This window comes from Schistocerca cancellata, chromosome 1 (assembly GCF_023864275.1).
Source record: "Schistocerca cancellata isolate TAMUIC-IGC-003103 chromosome 1, iqSchCanc2.1, whole genome shotgun sequence".
Classification (NCBI taxonomy): domain Eukaryota; kingdom Metazoa; phylum Arthropoda; class Insecta; order Orthoptera; family Acrididae; genus Schistocerca; species Schistocerca cancellata.
The window spans coordinates 410,030,544-410,051,315 of NC_064626.1; the positions used below are offsets into that span (position 1 = coordinate 410,030,544).

A 20,772-nucleotide genomic window follows, 5' to 3' on the forward strand; every position below is an offset into this window, starting at 1 on the left:
CACTTCTGGCTAATGTGATTCACATACTCAGGAAGTATTTTTACTCTAGTTCAATATGTGCTCCTTCTGTGATATGCACAACATTTGAACTATATTTCAGCCAACTCCATACTGTGCAACATGTTTGCATCAGCTATGGTGATGGTACTTGTGAAACAGATCTTCAAAACATTAATATCACCTGTGTACATTTGTAAAACTTGATCTTTAACAATTCCGATACCTAATTTGGAAGTTCCTGCTCATAAGAGTGCCAGATTTAGTCTGATTAAACCATACAACACAATAAGCCTTTCTGAGTGCTCATCATGGCGCTTAACTCCTAGTATTACTCAAAACATACACAAAAGAAATAATGAGTTTGTGAATCACAAAAGACAAATATGATGGATATATATTACTTATTTAAGTTCTTAATCACGTTTTGAGATAACATGTATGTGGTTATTAATGAGTTCTGGCTACAAATGCACAATAAATGAGTCCTTCTCTGCACTGCTGTGAGCAGGGATGCCTGACATCCATGCAAACATACATACGTTATTGGGACTGACTTACTCGAAGCAGGTCCACCCTCTTTTCTTTGCTGAAGATGGCTTTGACCAAAAACTGTAATGTGTAACAGTCTTTTTGTTGTGCCTGTCTGTAACTCAACTGGTCAACTTTATGACCAGTAGCCCTCTATCCTTTTCCTAATACTATTTTTCCCTAATTTTGAATCTGATGAACAGCTGTCTTCTATTATTAACTATTCAGTGACTGTGGGCAATCATCATCTGTCTTGACCATCTATGAAAAGCAGTTGGATGGTGAAATTATGAAGAGGTGACAACATGTTGAACATCATGTGTCATCACAGTGTATGGAGACTGGAAGTTTGCCCACTGTAAAGCAGGAAAGGGGTGCAATCTATGGCAGAGTACAATGTTTGTTTGTAAGCATAAGTGTTACACAGAACACCATTCGTCACTGGAAAAATTTCACCTGGTAGGATGAATCAGGTTTTATGTTACTCCAGTTTGATGATTGATTGTGGATATGCTATTATCCAGGTAAATGTCTGCTTGAAACATGCACTGGGTCATGGATGCATACTGGTGGGGGCAGGGGGACAGTATTATGCTATGTGGGATATTTACCTGGGCTACCATGGGGATTATGGTAGTAAGTGAAAGTTCCATGACAGCTGTGGACTACGTTAACATTACTGCAGACCACCTGCACCCCTTCATGCTTGATGTCTCTTTCCTGATGCCATCTTCCAGCTGGATAACTATCTGTATCACAAGAGCACAATTGTGCCAAAGTGGTCTGAAGGGCATAATAGTGAACTCACATTGATTTCTTTGCCACCAAAATCTCCTGATCTGAACCTGATGGACCACAACTGGGATGCCAACTCCATGTACTTACTGTTGGCCCATATTAGTGGGAGTTGCATGGCCTGTGTGTATATACGAAGTCTGACAGAAAAGTATCACATCTTTGGCTGGGAAAAAAAGCTGCTTACCTGGAGTGTTGGAAACATAATCATCCTCAAGCTAGTTCCCTTGGGACTCCACACACTTGTCGCAGTGGTGCTGCCATTTTTGGAAACATACTAAAAAAAGTCTGCTTTGGAAAGGAGTTTGCCTTGACTGTCGTTGCTGCATAATATCCTCTCATCTAAAATCGTGTTTCTTTCAATGGCCTCTTGAGTTTGGGGAACAGCCGGAAGTTGCAGGGGACCATATCAGGAGAGTAAGGAGCTGTTGAATCACCGAAATCTAGTTTTGCACCAAAAAAGAATGAATCAAGTGTGAGAAATATGCTGGAGCATTGTCATGATGGAGGCACCAATTTCCTGATGACCACAAGTCAGGTTTCTTGCACTACACAGCATCACGCAGGCAACGGAGGACATCACCGCACTCTTTGGTGATTGTCTGACCCTTTGATGCGTACTCATCACTCTGATGTTGCTGTGCAGTTGGTGGGCCTTCTTTGTTCTTGATGATGAGGAATGCTAACTCTGTGATGACTAGGATTTGGTTTCCAGGTCACACCTATACACCCACTACTTGTCATCAGTGAATATGGTGTTCAGTCACGGTTCGTGGAGTCAAGCATGTCCTCAGAAACTTCGAAACGAATATGCTTTTGCTCCATCATCAGCAGTTTGGGCAGAAATTTTGCTGACACTTTCTTCATGGCCAAATCTGCGCCACAATGGAATGTGCCAAAAAAGTCCTGATGTCCACCTCTTCTGCAATTTCTCTGTTAGACACACGAAGGTCCCGCATCACCACAGTGTTTACTTTGGCAATGACCTGGTCATTCGGCATGTTGATCGCTGATTGGAATGTGGCTCACTCTCCACCAATGTGCAGCTGTCTTTAAACTGATTGTACTTCTCCTTATTCTGTATGATGCCCATGGAGTCATCATTGAAAGCTGTCTGAATCTTCCAAATGGTTTCCATCTGGCTGTCGCCCAGTTTCTGGCAAAATTTGATGCAGTAGCACTGCTACAATCATTCCATTACTTCCCTTCTTCCCTTGCAATTAAAAACTAGTGTAACACTACACACTACCTCACTCAATTGCTGCTTGCCAGCAGCCAACACTATTGACAGTTGGGAAAAAATTCATGCATACACATGAAGGTTCAAGGTCAGCACACTAGATTCAAATCCATCAGGCATTTGGGAATAAAAAGAAACAAGGTCAGATACTTTTCCAAAAGGCCTTGTATTTGATGCCACATACCTTAGAAACTTACCAAGTTCTTGTTGAATCCATGCCACATAGAGTCACTGCTGTATTGTTTTTCAGTGTGGACCAACACACTATTAAGGACATGGTCATCAGTGTGCCGATATCTTGCCATGCTGGGTACACAGGTTCTAGCTCAGCCACGACAGTTACGCAATGTTGGGTGTAGTTACTGACTGTGGGTGATCGACTGGGAACACTGGGTGCCATTGGTTCAGGGGCATGCAAGTCACCAGATTGTGGCATCCAAAACTGAAATACTTGCACCAAGCCATTGAGCCATATGACATCACTATTATTAGTGTATATAGTCCCTGTAATTTGTTTTCGTTGTCATTACCTGAACTACATATTGTATCTGTTATTTTACTGCCCAGCTGTGACTCTCCTAATAGTTTATTCTCTTTATTGTGGTAGGGCTGTCGATTAATGACTGCCTTTCCATTAATCACGAGGACTTTGCATTTGATGGCTCACTTTAACACCTTTATTTCACAACAATGGGTGCTAATGTCTTTGTTGCTTATAACTGTATTTGTTGAAGAAAGTTCTATTTAATGAAAGTATTATTTTCATCAAATACTTGCTTTCCTGGGCACTATTAGGAAAATGGACTGACCACGGTATTGCATCTATGATGAGTTTAGTGAGTACTGAAAATGTTTTTGTCAGTGTAATAAAGTCCCCCCAAGTCAAATTTAATGTCAGCTCCAGCAAGGTAGGTCATGCATTAACTTACACTGAATGAAATCATTAGAAATCGAGTAATACCTCAGATTGGTCAGAGATGGCACAGGAAATTGCTTGTGGCCTCTTCAAAAGAATGAACTATGCCCTCATTTTAAGTGCTTTAGAGGCACTATAAGGGACCCAAATTGGAATAACAGGGCATGGGTTTGAATCTCACTCTAGCTGTATGTGAGTTAAGCAATTTGTCTAAATTTGGAAAATATATTGCCGGCCAGTGTTAATGTTATTTTATCATCAAAATTTTATATTCAAATGTTGTCCAGAATGCTCTCTTTCTGTTATCAGGCTCATGACTGGTTTAATCTGGCCTGTGGTGATTTATTTGATCTCCTGTGGCAACCTCTTCATCTCAGAATAGCACAGTACACAACGGGTCCTCACTTGTCTGCAGGTTATATTGTGTCTCTGACTTCTCCCATTACGATTCCCTCTAGCATGAGAGAAATTATTCCTTGTCTTGACACATGTTCTGTCATCCCGTCCCTTCGGCTGTTCAGTGTTCGCCACATACTCCTTTCTTAAATGATTCTGTGGAGAATCTCCCAATTTCTTAACTTATCAGTTTACCTAACTTTCAATATCTTTCTACACCACTACATCTTACACACTTAAATTCTCTTCTTTTCCAATTTTCCTGCAGTCCACGATTCACTTCCCTACCATGCTGTACTCCATACATATAATATCAGAAATTTCTTTTCATATTAAGCAAAATAGTTGATACTAGCAGACTTATCTTCATGACGAATACTCTCTTCCCTTGCACTAGTCTGCTTCTTACGTCTTCCTTGTTTTGTCCACCATAACAACTCCTTCGCTTCATCCGCTTTGGAGTACCCCATTTTGCTGTTAAATTTCTTCAATATATTCATCTTTCATTGGCTTACTCTGTGCTCAGTAGATAGTGAGTTCCATTTGTTAGGTCAGGTAATTCTCCCTCTATTCCACTGAGGATAGCAATGTTACGTGTAAATCTTATCACTGATCTCCTTCTACCCTGAATTTTAATTCTACCTCCAGACTTTTCTTTTAATTTTATATTTATTTATTCCTTTTCACAATATTCTTACTGCTCCTTTTTGCAGAATAATACTTATTTATGTTGTTGGTGTAAGAAAACATGCCACTTTTATTGTCTGCACATTAAGAAATATTTCTAAGCACCAAACAAGCTGGTGTGTTAGTGATGTGTTTACTTATAAATTTTTTACTGAGCTGGGTGTTAATTAACGTTTTATATAATGAAACTGTTCATAATTAGGACCTGTGGCTGACTGTAACTTTTCTGAAATGACATAATACAGTTAATCCCAAATCAAGAGTTAACCTGCTTTCTGGGGAGCAAATAACCTTCTCAGCTACTGAGTTAAGTAAGGTGGACTTTCAGTTCTTAGTTAGAACACATGTCAGATATTTTGAGGAGTTAAAATTTCCAAACATACATAAAGCTACTTGTAAGATTGACTGAGGGCAACAATTTGCATAACAATTGGAGTGCAGTATTGACTGTCTCTTGGAGCTAAGACACAACCCAGACTTTCCGACACAAGTAAAGAATATGTGTTCTTCATAGACGCATTTCATAGCCAGACCTGAAAACAAATGCTGAGGAAGGCTGCCAGAGATCAGTGCCTGAAGAAGAAGGCTCTCAGTGTCACATTATTGGTTTATGTAATAAAGGTACTGTAACAGTCTACAGTGATATACTGTGCCAATGCTTATCTTGCAGAGGAAATGCTTGTAAATTGTTTCCTATAATTCTGTAAACCACTGTGATCAGTAAATCAAGGAGAACAGGGATGTAGAACAAATCAACATTTACAGTGTGAGTGAGTGAGTGAGAGAGAGTCTTCATTGTCCTTGTGCATAATGTATGTTGGCTGTGGTAGAACTGTTCAGCAGTCAGCTTTGAATGCTGATTTTCTAAATTTTCTAAACAGTGTGCCTCAAAAAGAAGATCATCATCATCTCTCCAGGCATACCCATTTAAGTTTGCAAAGCATTATGACAATATTAACAGCATACTATGGTACTTATGACGTTACATGTATGTCAAAAAACAGCAGTACCTCTGTTAACCCAGATGAACCTGACCTCCCTTCTGAAGGATTAAACACGCTCTTAAAATAAAAGTCTCTTGTCTTGTCTAAACCCATGTTATTAATTTTCTCACCAATTTTTTTTTCAACAATAAAATATGATATACACCAGGTTACCTTCCATTCGGAAAGTGGATGCACTCAGCGACTGTATGTGACTTTTTAGATTTTATTATTCAAATCCAGATTTCGGCTAGTAGCAACTAATATGTAGTATTCAAAGAACTGTGACTGATTCCTGAACAACAGGGACTTACATGGTCTGAGAATAAAAAATAGTGCATTGAGAATGGCTAGCTACTAGCCGAAATCTGGATTTCCATAATAAAACCTAAAAAGGACGACTGATTGCTGCACTCTATAATTTATAAATACGATATAAATATACATAGTTGAGATATGTATAATTTCTATCTCTGTTTTGTTGTTATAGACTGCATTTGAATAATGTGAAGTTCAATGTGTAACTGTGCTGGATGGGTTGACAGACATAATTGTTGATGAGGAAGTTTACCTTCCATGATTTTAATAAGTACTTAAAGTTCACTGTACATGTAGCAGTAGGAAGGTTACATCTTTGTTATCTACAACTATTTATGAAGTGCATGTGTGGCAGAAATAGTAGTGACATCTTTCTTGTCATCCTTGCAGAAGGATATTAGACATAACTTTATTTGCTGACAGGAAATGAATTATGTTGCACGACCTGAGCAAAATACTGAACAGTACTGATGATGTGCCAGGAAATGGGCTAGATGTGACACTTTTCTCACCCAATAATGCAACTGATGACCTGACAGATCAGTGAACCAACAGAATTCTAGTGTTTTCATAATGAACTCGGATACAAGTATTGCAGCCATAACTAACTACAAAGATAAGAATGGAAAATTACCATCTTCAAGTATTATTGTTCCAGGCCATTTGAATCGTCAAAGAAAAATCAGGCATAATCACACTCGGCAACTCAATGTCTGGGAAGTTCAGTATGAGTGGACAAAAAAGGATGGCCCTTTGTGCGTACAGTCCCAGCAAATCCAGCGAAAAGTCCATTAGATTATGTCATCAACTGTTGTGATGAAGGAATAATTAGTATGGCTGTTATATACAGCAATTAGTATGCTGTCAAAAGAAATAGGTTAGGTGACTGCATTGGAAATGGAATAATTGTGTTCACAAGCATTCTTATTTTGCGTGGTTACAGTGGTTCCAAGGAGGAAAACGTTAAGCAGAAAATGATAGTCACAATGTGATGGCAAATGCTGTACCAAGAGACATATTTTATTTCATCTCAAGATTTATCTAATTGACCATTGATACATCTAAAAAGAAAGATGATGAGACTTACCAAACAAAAGCGCTGGCAGGTCGATAGACACACAAACAAACACATACATACACACAAAATTCAAGCTTTCGCAACCAACGGTTGCCTCATCAGGAAAGAGGGAAGGAGAGGGAAAGACGAAAGGATTTGGGTTTTAAGGGAGAGGGTAAGGAGTCATTCCAATCCTGGGAGCGGAAAGACTTACCTTAGGGGGGAAAAAAGGACAGGTATACACTCGCACACACACATACATATATTACAATTCTAAATATATAAAACAATTTCCTGATCTTTGCACCACTCTGAAATCTTAACTACATATGACTGAATATTTCTCCAAATGCATTTCATTTAGACAGTACTTCGTCTGCAAAAAATCTCAACTTATAAATAATATTGTGTGACGGTTCATTAATACACTACGTGAACCGCAAAGGTCTCAGCACAATCACATAGAGCATGCCTTAAGTTACTTCTACATCTGTCCATGGCGTCCAATTCCCCACATGATCGTCAAGCGCATTCCTGAATTTGATGATGATTGTTTAATCTCGGATGTTAAGAACTGTCACTATGGTATGCCCTTCTACCCTTATTGGGGATGTTATAAAAATATGCCAAAGCAGGACATTAATATCATATCCAAGTTCAATCAAAACTTGTCATCTGTCTCTAAAAATAACAGCAAACATCGTGTACTCATTTCTGTAAATACCTTTCACTATTGTTTGAGGAAGTTTAAAGCAGATTGCTGCTCATTAAAATTGAAAAACCACAACAGATGCTAAATAATGAAATTTTACTTACTGTAATAATTGACTATTACACCTGTCCTTTGGAGGTTACTTGTGTGGGGCCTTTGATACCTTGCATAGTGTTGAGTATGGCCCTCATGAAACAATCAGTTCCATATTCACACAAAATTGGCAGGATTCTGACTAATGCAAGCAAGATTGTGGAATAATAAAACCAGAGTCTCAACAGGTCACAATTCTACTGCTATTGAATGTCAGTAAGTGCTGGAAGGCATTTCTCCTTAAATGAGAAACAACACAATCTCCTCACACACAACGAAATTTAAATTTCTAAATGAGAGATCATTCCCTACATAGAGACTGTAGATGGCAGTACTTCTAGCTTCTTCGTTTGGTTGAGCTGAAATGCTTATCATTTGCATATCCAAGCTGATTCACTCATTTATTTATTTGTCTAACAACAATCAAAGACCTGTTCAAAACAGAATAGCAGTTCTGAGTCACCCTGTGTAACAACTTATACGAATTTTCCACTATGCCACCACTAATACAACTTGTAACTATCAACATGTGTCCATTCTATATTTTTATTTCAAAATAAGGCCACCATATGCACAGTTAATCAGTATATATTTCCATTTGCTTTTACTTCATGATTTCAAACTAAATGTTATTTATGAGACCATCTTTTGATGCAAATTATTGCAAGTTGCTTTTCGGAACTGAGATTCTACAGACAGTAGTTTTGTTTTCATACATTTTGACTACATCTGTAACTGTTTTGTATTTTTAATTCTCTATTATTTCCTATGAGCTGAACATTTAAGTGTCCCATGACTCCTGGTTTTGCATCTTAATGATTAATACTATTTAAGACACACTAAGCAAGTTAGCTCTTAATAATACCATAACTCACAGTAAATAAATCTCCAAAAGTCTAAAGTTTCTTGCAAACGACTGATCCTGTCTTCATTTTGCAAACTGCTTGTTGCTTTGTAATCTTTCGTCGTAGAAACAATGCATCACTTACATATGATCTTATGTCACAGGCTATTCACTTCCCTCACTCATAAAAAAAAAAAAGTTCTAATGACAATATTTCGAATGCAGCAAATGAGTCAGCTTCTCAAAGCTGAAATCACGCAATATTTAAATAAATTCATGTATAATTTTATGGCACTCCCTTTGGCTCAGTGGCACTCCATCTCCTGACATAACTCTTGGAATATTGCAATACTGATATTGAGCAGTGACAGTAACTTGCATTTCCAACACTTCTGTTTCACTTTTTGTGGGAAAGTCAGTAAAACATTAGCTCATGACACCATTTATAAGGCAGTCAGTTACCTATATAAACCAAATATGTGTACTCTGGAGTATTTCCACCCAATGTTTCCCCATCATACAAAAAATTGTAGTCTCTCACATGAACGAAATTAGTATTACTTGACATTACAAGATAGCTATATTTTATTACCAATTACAAAAATATGCTGTACATGTTATCTAGTAACTTCTGAATGCAACACACGTTACATGTTTGATTTGCGGAGCTCGCCAAAATATAGAACTGAAACCACGGTAATAAACTGGGCAACTATGGGTTAAAATCACCTCTCTCTCACGGCAGGAACGGCGAATTGGTGCTCCTAATGACAACAGTACTGAATGACCTATATGACAAACATATGCGACTGCCGGTAACTACAAACTTTATTTCAATCAACTTTCCCTGCGCAATGATACCTATACAAAACTAATATTTTAACTCGCTGAAGGCTGATGCACATAGTCAACAGTAATCAAGGTGATGGGACATCTTCGGTGGTTTCTGCCTCCCTTTTGAATGTTTCTTCACCTGTTTTATGAAAGCCAGAGAGCCTGACGATCTTTGTTTCTCCTTTGCTTAATGATCGGGCCCAGTATACACCTAGAACAATGGACAAATAACGATAAACTGCGCACTGTTTAATGAATACAATTGCGTCTATATTACACAGCCAGCATACCTGGCGTAGGATCATCCGATGTTTTGTAACCATAATACTTTGCCCAGTCCGTGCGACCAGTGTACATCATATAACAAACAAATCCGAAGGCATTCCAAGCTATTAACATGTACGCAATGGATAATCTCTTCTTCCAATCTGTAGCTGTTTGCGCAGGAATTGGACGGGTCCGTCTACGCACAAAACGTCTAAGCCACTTGAACTGCATAGTGTAGACTAAAATATATGTGAATTTGGAGTTCTGTAGCAAAATATAACTAAGATTTTGCTTGCATCCACAACTGGTGCATATTTAAGTTGCATTTTACTTTGAAAAAGGAAAGATCATAATTAACCGCTCATTCAATCATCCTACACCGCTGCTTTCTTTCCAAATCACAAACCGGTCAGCACTTACATCTGAGGACGACGACAAATAATCACAGACATTTACGAAATATCGATATTGCGAGTGCAAACAACATAAAGTATGTGTATCTATGGAGTGAGCATAAGCTATAGTCCGTTCATCATAAGAATAAAGCAGATGTAAACATTGCACTACGTATTCTTCCGCGTTTGCTGGAATCTCATTGGATTTCCGTTTCACGTGGGACTGCATCCAGGCTGTCTCGAGTACTGTCAATACTGTACGATAATAAGGGTACGTTTTGTGCTGTACTTTAAGGCCCGTCCACACGCAACTATCTGTCTGCGCACAACACATCTACGCAGACAGATCGTTACGTGTGGACAGAAGATTTGCACCAACCTGAGGTGTGTGCAAACCTGGAACTTTGAGTTGGAGGTGTGAGCGAAACCTCTCAAATCTGTGGGTTCAAACCACATCTGCGCAGACAAGTTGGAGCGTGTGGACAGGAGATCGCCGCAAATCTGGCGCGAAACAGCTGGTTTCTCAGTCTAGTGTTTGTATTTGTGCGCACAGGGCATTAAAATGGCTGATACTCGTCAGTGTTCTCGAGAGTTTGTAAGTGAATTCATTGAAATATATAGAAACCACCCATGTTTGTGGAAGATTAAAAGTAAAGAATATAGTGACCGAGACAGAAAGACAGCAGCATACAATGATCTAACTGGAAAATTGCGGGCAGTTGACGCCTCGGCAAACAGAGAAACAGTAATAAAAAAAATCGTTGCGAACTGTTTACCGAAAAGAGTTATCCAAAGTTAAGAAATCTAGAAGATCTGGTGTAGGAGTTTTGTATCCTGGAACAAAAGTTTGTAACAGGTTGCTTCTACACAGTAGCGATAACTGAAAATGCCTACACAGAAACAAAGAAAACCATAGCTCATTGGCCATGTAGGTATATAATCTCTAATAATATAGGCCTACTGTGTTTCAAACACGTCTATAACACCAAAAATATTATCTGTAACTTGACAGACACAATTTACTTGACTTGCCTTCATGAACTCATCCTTCAGGACAGCATAAATAGCTTCACATGTGTTGGGTATTATTTCACTCAACACTTGTTTCGGTATTACCAGTTGTAAATTCCAAATCCTTGTAGCTGCTTCCTGTTGCTAGGAATCTTAATGTTACCGCCAGCCGTTCATGAGGAGAAATTGCCCTTCTCATACAAGTATTTTTTCTCATAATATGAGGAGTTACAAGCTTTAAGAGATAATTATAAGTTTCGACATCCATCCGCAAATAATTTCGCCAGTCGTTAGGTTCGCCCTGCAACTCTCACAGTAAATTTACGTGAAAACTGCTTTCGCTTTAGCAGCCACTGTCTACACCATTTTGACCGCTTTCTCTGTTTCCTGCGGTTGGTGTGAATGTTTATGCAACACAAGTTACGAACACAGACCACAACAGAACTTCCTCCATTTCCATATTTCAAAATAACTGAATTAAATTTTTGACGTTTACGGGGAGCGTAGTCGCTTGCCACTGATATTTCCGTTCTACACCGACAGATGGCGGGCGAGTAGTAAGTTGGGGTTTGAGTCGTGTGAACACACCAAATGTGCAGCGATCTTTTGCATGTACAGACATCTGCGCCGATGTCTGCGCAGACAGAACGTTGCGTGTGGACCGGGCTTTACGCGCACATCGACTTAGCGATAATACGGGACAACAGCTTTACCGGAGCATTCAACTTGGACAGCACTGGCCGGTGAGCTGGTTCAGTTAGCCTGCAGTGACGTGACCAGCTGCAGTTCACACGTAAAAAGAGACGAGCAGAGGAGCAATACAGCATCGAATGTCATTTAATTTTTAAGCGGAATGAAGTAGTACACTGCAAATCTCCCACAAACGCTCCTTAAACTACTAGAAGAAAACCACAACACGTTATCATTTTTAGCTGACTGACTGATGTAATTAAAACCAAGAATGATGAAATTCCTCACTTAACCCCAGGGTAATTTTTCTGCATAAGCTGTATATAACGTAAGAGAGTAGTGAAGGATTTCACCATACAGTTAAATATTGAAGCCACTGTCAGTCGTCTCCTTTCTTATCTGAATCCGAGAAGTACATTTCAGTTCTGGAAGTATCGCCTGCTACGTTGACAACGAGCCTATCAACAACAGAATCCACGAAGCCAACCAGGGGCAGCAGTTTCTCTTCTTCTTTTATGACGATCCGTTCTATATCCCGACAGCGTTCGGCAGTGATGTGTGAAAAGCCTGGTGCATTTGTTCCAGTATGTCGGGCAGCTTTACAGTCATGTTACTTCTCTGGTCAAATCCCTCAGTTGGCTCCAGATCAGTTCTGTTGGGTTCATGTTGTAATGGCACAGTAGCAAATGTAAAAATGCAGCATTTGTATGATGTGCCCGATGCTGTGAAAATGATTGTTTTTCATGTTTCTATGATACTCATCTACCTCTATGGTATAAAATGAGTGACATAGTCCAAATAAAGAGAATTTGGTTCTTCATTTTTGCATTAAAAATTAAATTGTTACGTTTTCTTAATTTAAACAACTTTTATGTGCAGTCTTTCACAAAACATCGATGATTAAGAATTTGTAATTGAAATGAAAACACGAATTTCGCGTTCAATATGTAATTAGAAACAAGAATACGTGCAGTATTCGTAAAAATGATGATGAGTTTTATAATTACGAGATGTAGGTATTTCACATTGAACGAGAAAAAAAATGATACTGTGAAGAGTTGAATCAATGCTTGAACAACCGCGATTGGTTGACATTCCATTACACTACCGACTCCACTACATGTTCAGTGTGGTCTTTTTGTATCAACTGTATTATACACAATGTTGGTAAAACTTCAGAGCCGATTATCTCCGTAAATTTATGAAAAAAATTAAGAATGGCCTGTTTCTCGGCTCTTTTTAACCATGTTCCACACGCGTGTGTGACTGCACACGATTTTCGAAATGAAAACTACGTAGCTAAAGCGTGATTAAGAAAAACGTTCAAGGCTGTTAATGCATTTGAATATCTTAAAGTTTCATTTAACGTAACTTAGTACTAAGATATGTAATACATAAGTAGGACCTACTTCCAAGAGCGTAACAACACCAGTGTATGTGTGCTACGTCTTCTGACAAATCATCGCGTTTGTGTTTGTTTACATCAGGTTTATTCTTATGATGAACGGATTATAGTTGATCGCTGTTTATATGGGGCTCCCAAAACCGGATTTCGTGAACCGATTTTCCACTACCGCTTGCGGATGGTGATGTAAACACTTCACAATCGAGTCTGGAAGTCAGCTTCTAATTGCTGTTTTCCAGTTCCGCATTTTCTTTCCCTTGTATATGCAGCTGGTTTTAAATTACGCTTGAGGTGTCAGGTCTCGTCTTGTTTTTAAAAATTCTCAGCTTATATGGACGAAGTGTCTTTTCACACAGTGAACAATAAGTAGAAATATTAGACTGAAGCTGGTTACGCCTTGTCTAATTGAAGAGAAATACTGATTGTGCTGAATAAATCACAAACTGTAATGGCTGTTTTACAGGAGCCATATATAACTGGGCTAGCGAATCCACTTCAGACCACAACATCGACAGCGAAAAACTAGTTTCGAAATTCGGGTTTCGTCTTTTGGAAGATGTGTCGCATGTAGATGTAGTGATGTTCTCAGTATCAAACTGGGCTAGTCACAGGTTTTGGAACACCGCTGCTTGTCTACAATTTGCGGGAATAGCGAAACTTGAATGTTATACTTATTCTCTTTGTTGTATAAAAATTTCTGCAAGTTTGAGTTTTAATAACAGCTGTAAAGCATTATTGTTGATGCTACAGATGTAAAGACAATTATACATAAGGAGGACAAAATCAAACAATGTAGGAAAAGATAGATTGCTTCTTACCATAAATAAGGCACGTTAAATTGCAGATAGGTACTGGACAGAGTTGTTGGAGTTGGTCGTCATATGTGCATGAGGTGTGCTTGCATGTGTGATTGAATAGTGTGTGCTTCTCTTTTGCTGATGAAAGCTGTGGCTGAAAGCTTTATGTAAGTGTATTTTAATTGTGCCTGTCTGCAGCTTGAACCGTCTTCTTTATGGTAAGTAGCAATCTGTCTTTTCTTACATTGTTGTGAGAAGGATGTAATATCCACAAGACTATGTTCGAGTCCCAAGATGTTAAAATGAACGAAGTGTACAAACTTGAACAAATATTAGAGATACTGCGTATAAAAGAGACTGTATCGTGTAAAAATGACGATAATTATTTCATTATTTCCGTAATAATTTAATTTCTGTGTAAATTAAAACTATTATCAGAGAACTACATTCATAGACAACGACAGTTATAATCTTTTTTTGTGATAATAGTGGTTCAGTTTTTCTTCCTGTGCTAACCGATGAACTGTTTGGACATAAGACGTGTGAGGTCTCTAAAGAGAAAACCTTTAACTATATTGTTAATTATTATTTGAAAAATAGAGTCGCTATTGTCTAGACATGGATTTGTATTTATTTTAATTGTAATCCAATCTAATTAATGTTTTTAAGTGTTAATTTTCAGCTCCACAATTAGCAGTGCAGCCATTAGCACTTTTAACTAATAGCGGAGTTTACTAGTAGCTGGTATAAAAAATATGAAACATTATTCACTGAGAATAATTTTAAATGCTAAAGAATAGAGAACAAAAGGCTTAAAAACTTTTATCTGAATATATTAACTTGATATAAAAGGAATCGAGAATAACAATAGACAAATTGACTATCGTCTGTCTGCCGCCATGTTAACAAAAATATCTCCTTGGCAGTTTTGAATCGAGAATTTTAACAAACATAAATGTTGTTAGATATAAGTGAATGGAAATAAATGTGCACCGGTGGTCCCAAATCTACTTTAAAAGACAGAATTCAACTCAGATTGAATTTTTAAAAATAGTGCTCACAGCACTTTATGTAATATCAGTTTCTTATTTGCTCATGTATGAAGATTAATTATTTCAGACGATTTACATGAAATATTTTAATAGGAGACATACGCCAGTGTTGTGCACGGGTAGTTTTTTGTGACTAAATGTTCCTTTTGCTAGAGAAAAGTGCTTCCATCCTAAGTAAGAGTTGTGTAAAATCTGATAAATGAGTTGCAATTCAGTGCCATTCAACGGCTTTACAGAACATTTCTACACTACGTCAAATGGAGATTTCTTTAGCAGAATGACAAATATTAGCTGGGATAATCATTTTTGATATCAAACAAATTGTAGTCTGACAATAGGAAATTTTTTTATATATTTTTTGATCTACTTGAAATATCATTTATATGTAATTAAAGTCACACAATACTATTAATCGGTTCCACCACAAGGACCAGGGTTTCACAGGTACGTCCAACAAAAATGTATAACTGTAAATGCCATATTGATATAAAGCACATTATATGTTGAAAATATTGAGAGATAGTATTATAAATTATTTCATTGTAGAGACAATTTCTGCGATCTTATGGCCATGTATTTATCAGACAAGAGCCAGACAAATTTGCAAGTATGTTTGAGTAAACTGCCAGTCAGTGTATATGTATTGGTGCTATGTTAATATATAGATAAAACTGATGTGATGATCTGATTAATTTCCTCCATTTTGTGCAGGTTCTCAAATCCTTGTGTATATCTGTATTTCTGCATGAGACAGTTTCCTATAAAGTGTCATTGCAACATAGAACAGATTCGTAATACAAATCAGTTACTCCAAAATTCGAGGGTAGATCTTGTATTTTTTGATTTTTTTGTGCGTAGTGTATGGGTTTACTTTTCTGATGAGATGTCGAAAAAATATTAGTGATATTTTACTTGTATATAAAAGGAGAAAAGTAAAGAAAACTTTCAAATAGTAATGGACGAACAGGTGGTGTAAATCTCTTACCATATTTACTGTAACAATTTCGTAGTTACAAAACCGCTGTTTTTTCGTGACTTTCTAGTTCCTCTGCATTATTGTAACATAATTAATTAGAACAGAGATGAGATAACTTAGGTTCATTGAATTAAGTTGTTCAAATGACTATAAAACGCATATACAAAGTTGCACAGTACTTCTGAAGATGGTCTATCTGCAGTGGCGAAGTAGTAACACTCAAAATACTCTAAATGCTATGCAGGCTAAAATGCACCATCTCAACATCATGTGACTTGAACTACAGTAGATGCTATGGAAAGACTACTCATTCTGTGCATCTGATTGTTCTCTCTGTAGATATTTATACTCTATGGTAAACATAAAAGGTATTAGAATTGTGGAGCTAATTTACGAGTAAGTCAATAAACATCCTTTGGGCTTACTGACTGGTAAACAATGTTGCATTATCTTTGATACTGAAGTAACAGCTTGCTGGATCTTCTGATAAGATGACTTTAAAAACGATAATAAGTAATGGGCACAATAATAAATGTACAGTCACTGAAAAATATGTACAGAGAAGATTTGTTAATGATAACAACATAACTTCAAAATGGAAGTGAGGGTAAATCGACAGTAGAAGCTCAACAGTTTGCCAGTATATTCAATGAACATAATATAAATACAGCACAAAACCGAATTAAAATATGTGAAGTTAAAAACAATAAGAACTTAAATCTACAAGCTCATGAAAAGATGAAGTTTCTGTATCCAGTAACAGATTCAGAGGTGCGAGATGCTGTTAACAAAATAAAAAAATGAATGTCTAGTGGTACTGATAGAAATCCAGGCAAAGGCAATCAAATATAGTTCCACCAGTAAAGATTCTCAATTTTTCACATTATTAATACTTCTTTCAGGACAGGGATGTTTCCATTAAAACTAAATTTATCCATAATAAAGTCACTCTACAGAAAGGATAATATGTCTGACATAAATAATTATAAACCATAGTCACTACTGACAGGTTTTTCTAAGGGAAGTGAAAGAGTAAAATATGAAAGGCAAGCTGATTTCCTGAATATAAATGAAATATTGATTAATCTTCAAAATGGGTGTAGGAAGAAGAACAAATCAACAGAAACAGCAGTCTTTCAATACACAAATATGATTCTAATGTCTTGGACATGAATAAATAAGCTGCAGGATATTCTTAGATTTATCCAAAGCATTTGATCTAATCAGCCATGACGTACAGCTTCTGGAACTATGTTGTTATGGGTTGCAGGGACTGGCTTTCAAATGGTTCAAGCCTTATCTCACTGATAGAGAACAGAGAGTACAATTAAGCACAAAGGCAAGGAATACCTATCAGATTTTTAAAAGAAGCTGTGGAGTGCCTCAGTCTTCCAAGTGATGTACTCTGTTGTTTCTGGTATTTGCAAATGATTTGAATGGTGCAGACACAAGAATGTTTGCTGATGGCACAAGCATTTTTATAAAAGGGTACCCTGAGAATTATCTTTCTCTCTAAGACAATAAACGAGGCAGGACAACAGGTTAGAGGTTACACTTTGGTCGTAATTAAGGAAAAAATAGTATGAGTGAATTTAATTGACATTATAAATAAAATTGGAAGCACCATTAAAGCTGATTTAGGGAACTACACTATAGTATAAACTCCATACACATAATTTCTCTAAAAAACTAAGTAAATGCTGTTATGTGCTAAGAATGCTTCAGGATTTTTGCAGCATTCAAACATTGTTGTGTGCCTATTACACTTACGTGAATAGCTTACTGAGATATGCTGTGATGTTTTTGGGAAACACAGGTATGAAAAAAACAAACTTTCAGTCTTCAAAAAGAGCTATTAGAATAATAAAAGTAGTTCCCCATAGAGAGCCATACAAGGACATGTTTAAAGAATTTAAAATAATGTCACTTCCTATTTTACACATTTATGAAGGTGAGTTTTCTGAAGACTCAACAGGAATTTTCAACATTGAACAATGAGGTTAATAAGTGTAATACAAGAAATAAAGATGATTTTCATAGAGCACACCCAAAAAAATTCCTTTACAAGAAAGTATACATTATTGACCCAAAATAGTTTTTAGTGCATTGCCTGCTACAAAAAGAAAATAAGAGAATTTCATAAATCCAAAATGGAGCTAAAACAAATTATAATAACATACAGCTTTTATAGCAAAGAATAATATCTGAACATGAATAAGTATTTTGGTGTAAATTTGTAAACAACTCACATAAAAGAAATTGAATTGTAACCAGTCTTGGCTTTGAACTGACTACATCCATACATGTGTATTGTTAATAGGTGGCTAAAGAGATTGAATTGAATCTCTGTTTTAGTTAGAATATGGTTTCCTTCGACTGAAGGTACCAATATCTATGATCAAATGTCTATTCACTCTTGGCAGAACAAGACAGCACATCTACAGCTGACTTAAGTAGGCTAAGGGCCAGCTGTAAATCTCAGGATAAATCCAGGAATAGCTAACTGAGGAATAGGCTAATCGCAATATAACTTGGAGTGTGCATTAAGTGATGCCATTTTGTTCCCCAGTTAGCTGTTCCTGGAAAAGCTTTCCAATTCAGTTGAATTAGCAGTAACAGTAGAGCATACTCATAATTTTTATGTGTGTTATATCATATTTATTTAGTTGTTGTCACCAGAAATATCGTGTTTCTAAACTTTTAGTGTATTTAACATAAGGCATGCATTACTAGACTGGCGTTACTGTATACAATATTATTGATGTCACTGAAGGTAGCGCTTTGTAGCAGCCATCATATTACGATTCTAAAGGATATGTAAACCACCTTTGTCTACTGATTAAACAGTCATAAGAAATAGGGATAAACTGACATAACTACATTACCTTTAGAGTTTTGACGTAATGGTCACTACATTTGTCATGTTTGGCTGTAATATTTCGTGCAGTAGACAGAAGATTCAAGGTAAGGAACATTTCTCAATGGATACATGAGTAGAAAAATCTTATGTGCATCTGCTTTTGTACTGTGTGTAAGCACAAATAATTATATAGAATTTGTCTTACCTGAAATGCTGTCAGTGTTTAAATATGTTAGTTTACAGTTTTAACAAATCTAGTATTAGTGATGTGTTTTCAGAAAATGGCACAGTCACATTGCTGTTAGTTATGTTATAATTGTTTCTTATCTTGTAATTATTATGATACTTCAGACTTGCAAAAAGGAAAGCTCTAAGGAATGCTGGTTTAAAGAAGATCACAGGGAGAACTGTTCACCTACAAACAACGGCACCCATGACTGGGAGCAAGGAGGAGCCACGCTCCCTCCCCTAACACTCAGACAAAGAAAAAAAATATGGTGCAATCAATAATTTTTCTTTTAAGAATATGATTTAAAAGTTGGTATCATGTAGGTTTCCAACTGGGTGTTGCTGGAACTTTTTTATGGTTACTTACAACTCGAAATTCGTCTTCCACAATATTAAAAAGAACCATACCTCCAGGTCCATCCCCCCACTCCCTTTGTACAAAATATCTTATGTGCATCATTGCCTACAAATTCTTGAGATGTTTGTCCCCAGCACTTTCGTGAAGAAGATACAGATTTAACTGACTTGTTCCCTCTAAATTCCCTTTGTGTCCATCGTATTTTCAGAAAACGGTCATGATTAGAGAGTCTGCTGTATGTGAAGGTGCTGGTGAAAACATTTTACAAGTCTGTTATGACAGTTCTCCATAGATGAATTTTTAGAAGTTGGACGTTTATGTAGGTGTTTTTATGGAAATTTAAGTATGCTGTAAATAAGGGTGTATATAACTGGCGTTCTCAAAATATATGCGCGCGCGTGCGCGCGTGTGTGTGTTAAACGCAATTTTAACTGAACTGCAGAAATTGTTCACACCATCTGATATAGCTTACAAAGTCAACAATGAACGAAATGTCATTTCAGTTCGGTAAGTGGTAACAGACAGTCTTCATTTGTGTATTTAATGGCTATGAACGTTTGAAAAATGTATATAAAAATCACAAGGGGTTAAATCCCGGGAATTAGGAGTCATTATATTGTTAGTGATAACTCTATTTTGAAACATGTCATGGATTTCCTGAAATGGGGAGTTGGCTGTATGTGACATCGCAGAATCCTACTGCAAGGTGGAGGAAGCACGTTCGCTCTTAGTTACCTGGCCAAAAAAAAAGGCATCAAAATACTTTCCACGTGTCTCTCGCTGTTAATTGTTTCCTGAAAAAAAAAACGGCCTACTATTCTCTCACCACTAATAGCGCACCACACTCCTAGTTTCTGATCACGCAGGTGTGCTTGAATGTTACGTTAGGCTTTTCAGAATTGCAGTACTGATTATTTTGTGAATTAACCTGTATCCACTTAGATGGAATCACACTTCGTCCAAAAAAAAAGTAAAGAAAGTTAGGCGAGGGTCAATTTCTCTGTCATGCAACCTATTCAGAATCCATTCACAAATCCACAACCTTTTTACAGTATCACCTGGTTTAAGTTCTTGTACTGCAATTATTTTATAGCTTTTATAGCATTGTAATTTCAGTAACTGTGTAGCCGGTTGAACAGAGCCATACGAAATTCTCATTTGCTGAGAGGTCCGTCAAACTGATTTTCTAGGTGACCTTTCCAGAACATGCCCATTGTTATCTCTGTCAGTCCTGTACATGGTGGTCTATGTTTCCTGTCAAGAACACTTTCCATTTCACGAAATTTATTTATCAATCGACGAATTATAATCCGATTAGGAACGTGAACAC

The 20,772-nt window shown here is 37.1% G+C and overlaps 1 protein-coding gene across 1 annotated transcript; it reads right to left on the reverse strand.

Moving 5' to 3' along the window:
• Positions 1–9,136: 9,136 nt before the first annotated feature.
• LOC126175738 (uncharacterized) lies at positions 9,137–10,125 on the reverse strand. The gene is made up of 2 exons (XM_049922693.1): positions 9,694–10,125; positions 9,137–9,614 (listed from the first exon to the last, which is right to left on the reverse strand). The coding sequence occupies exons 1-2, from the start codon at positions 9,899–9,901 to the stop codon at positions 9,487–9,489; spliced, it is 336 nt and encodes a 111-aa protein (XP_049778650.1). The 5' UTR covers positions 9,902–10,125; the 3' UTR covers positions 9,137–9,486.
• Between the last annotated feature and the right edge of the window lie 10,647 nt (positions 10,126–20,772).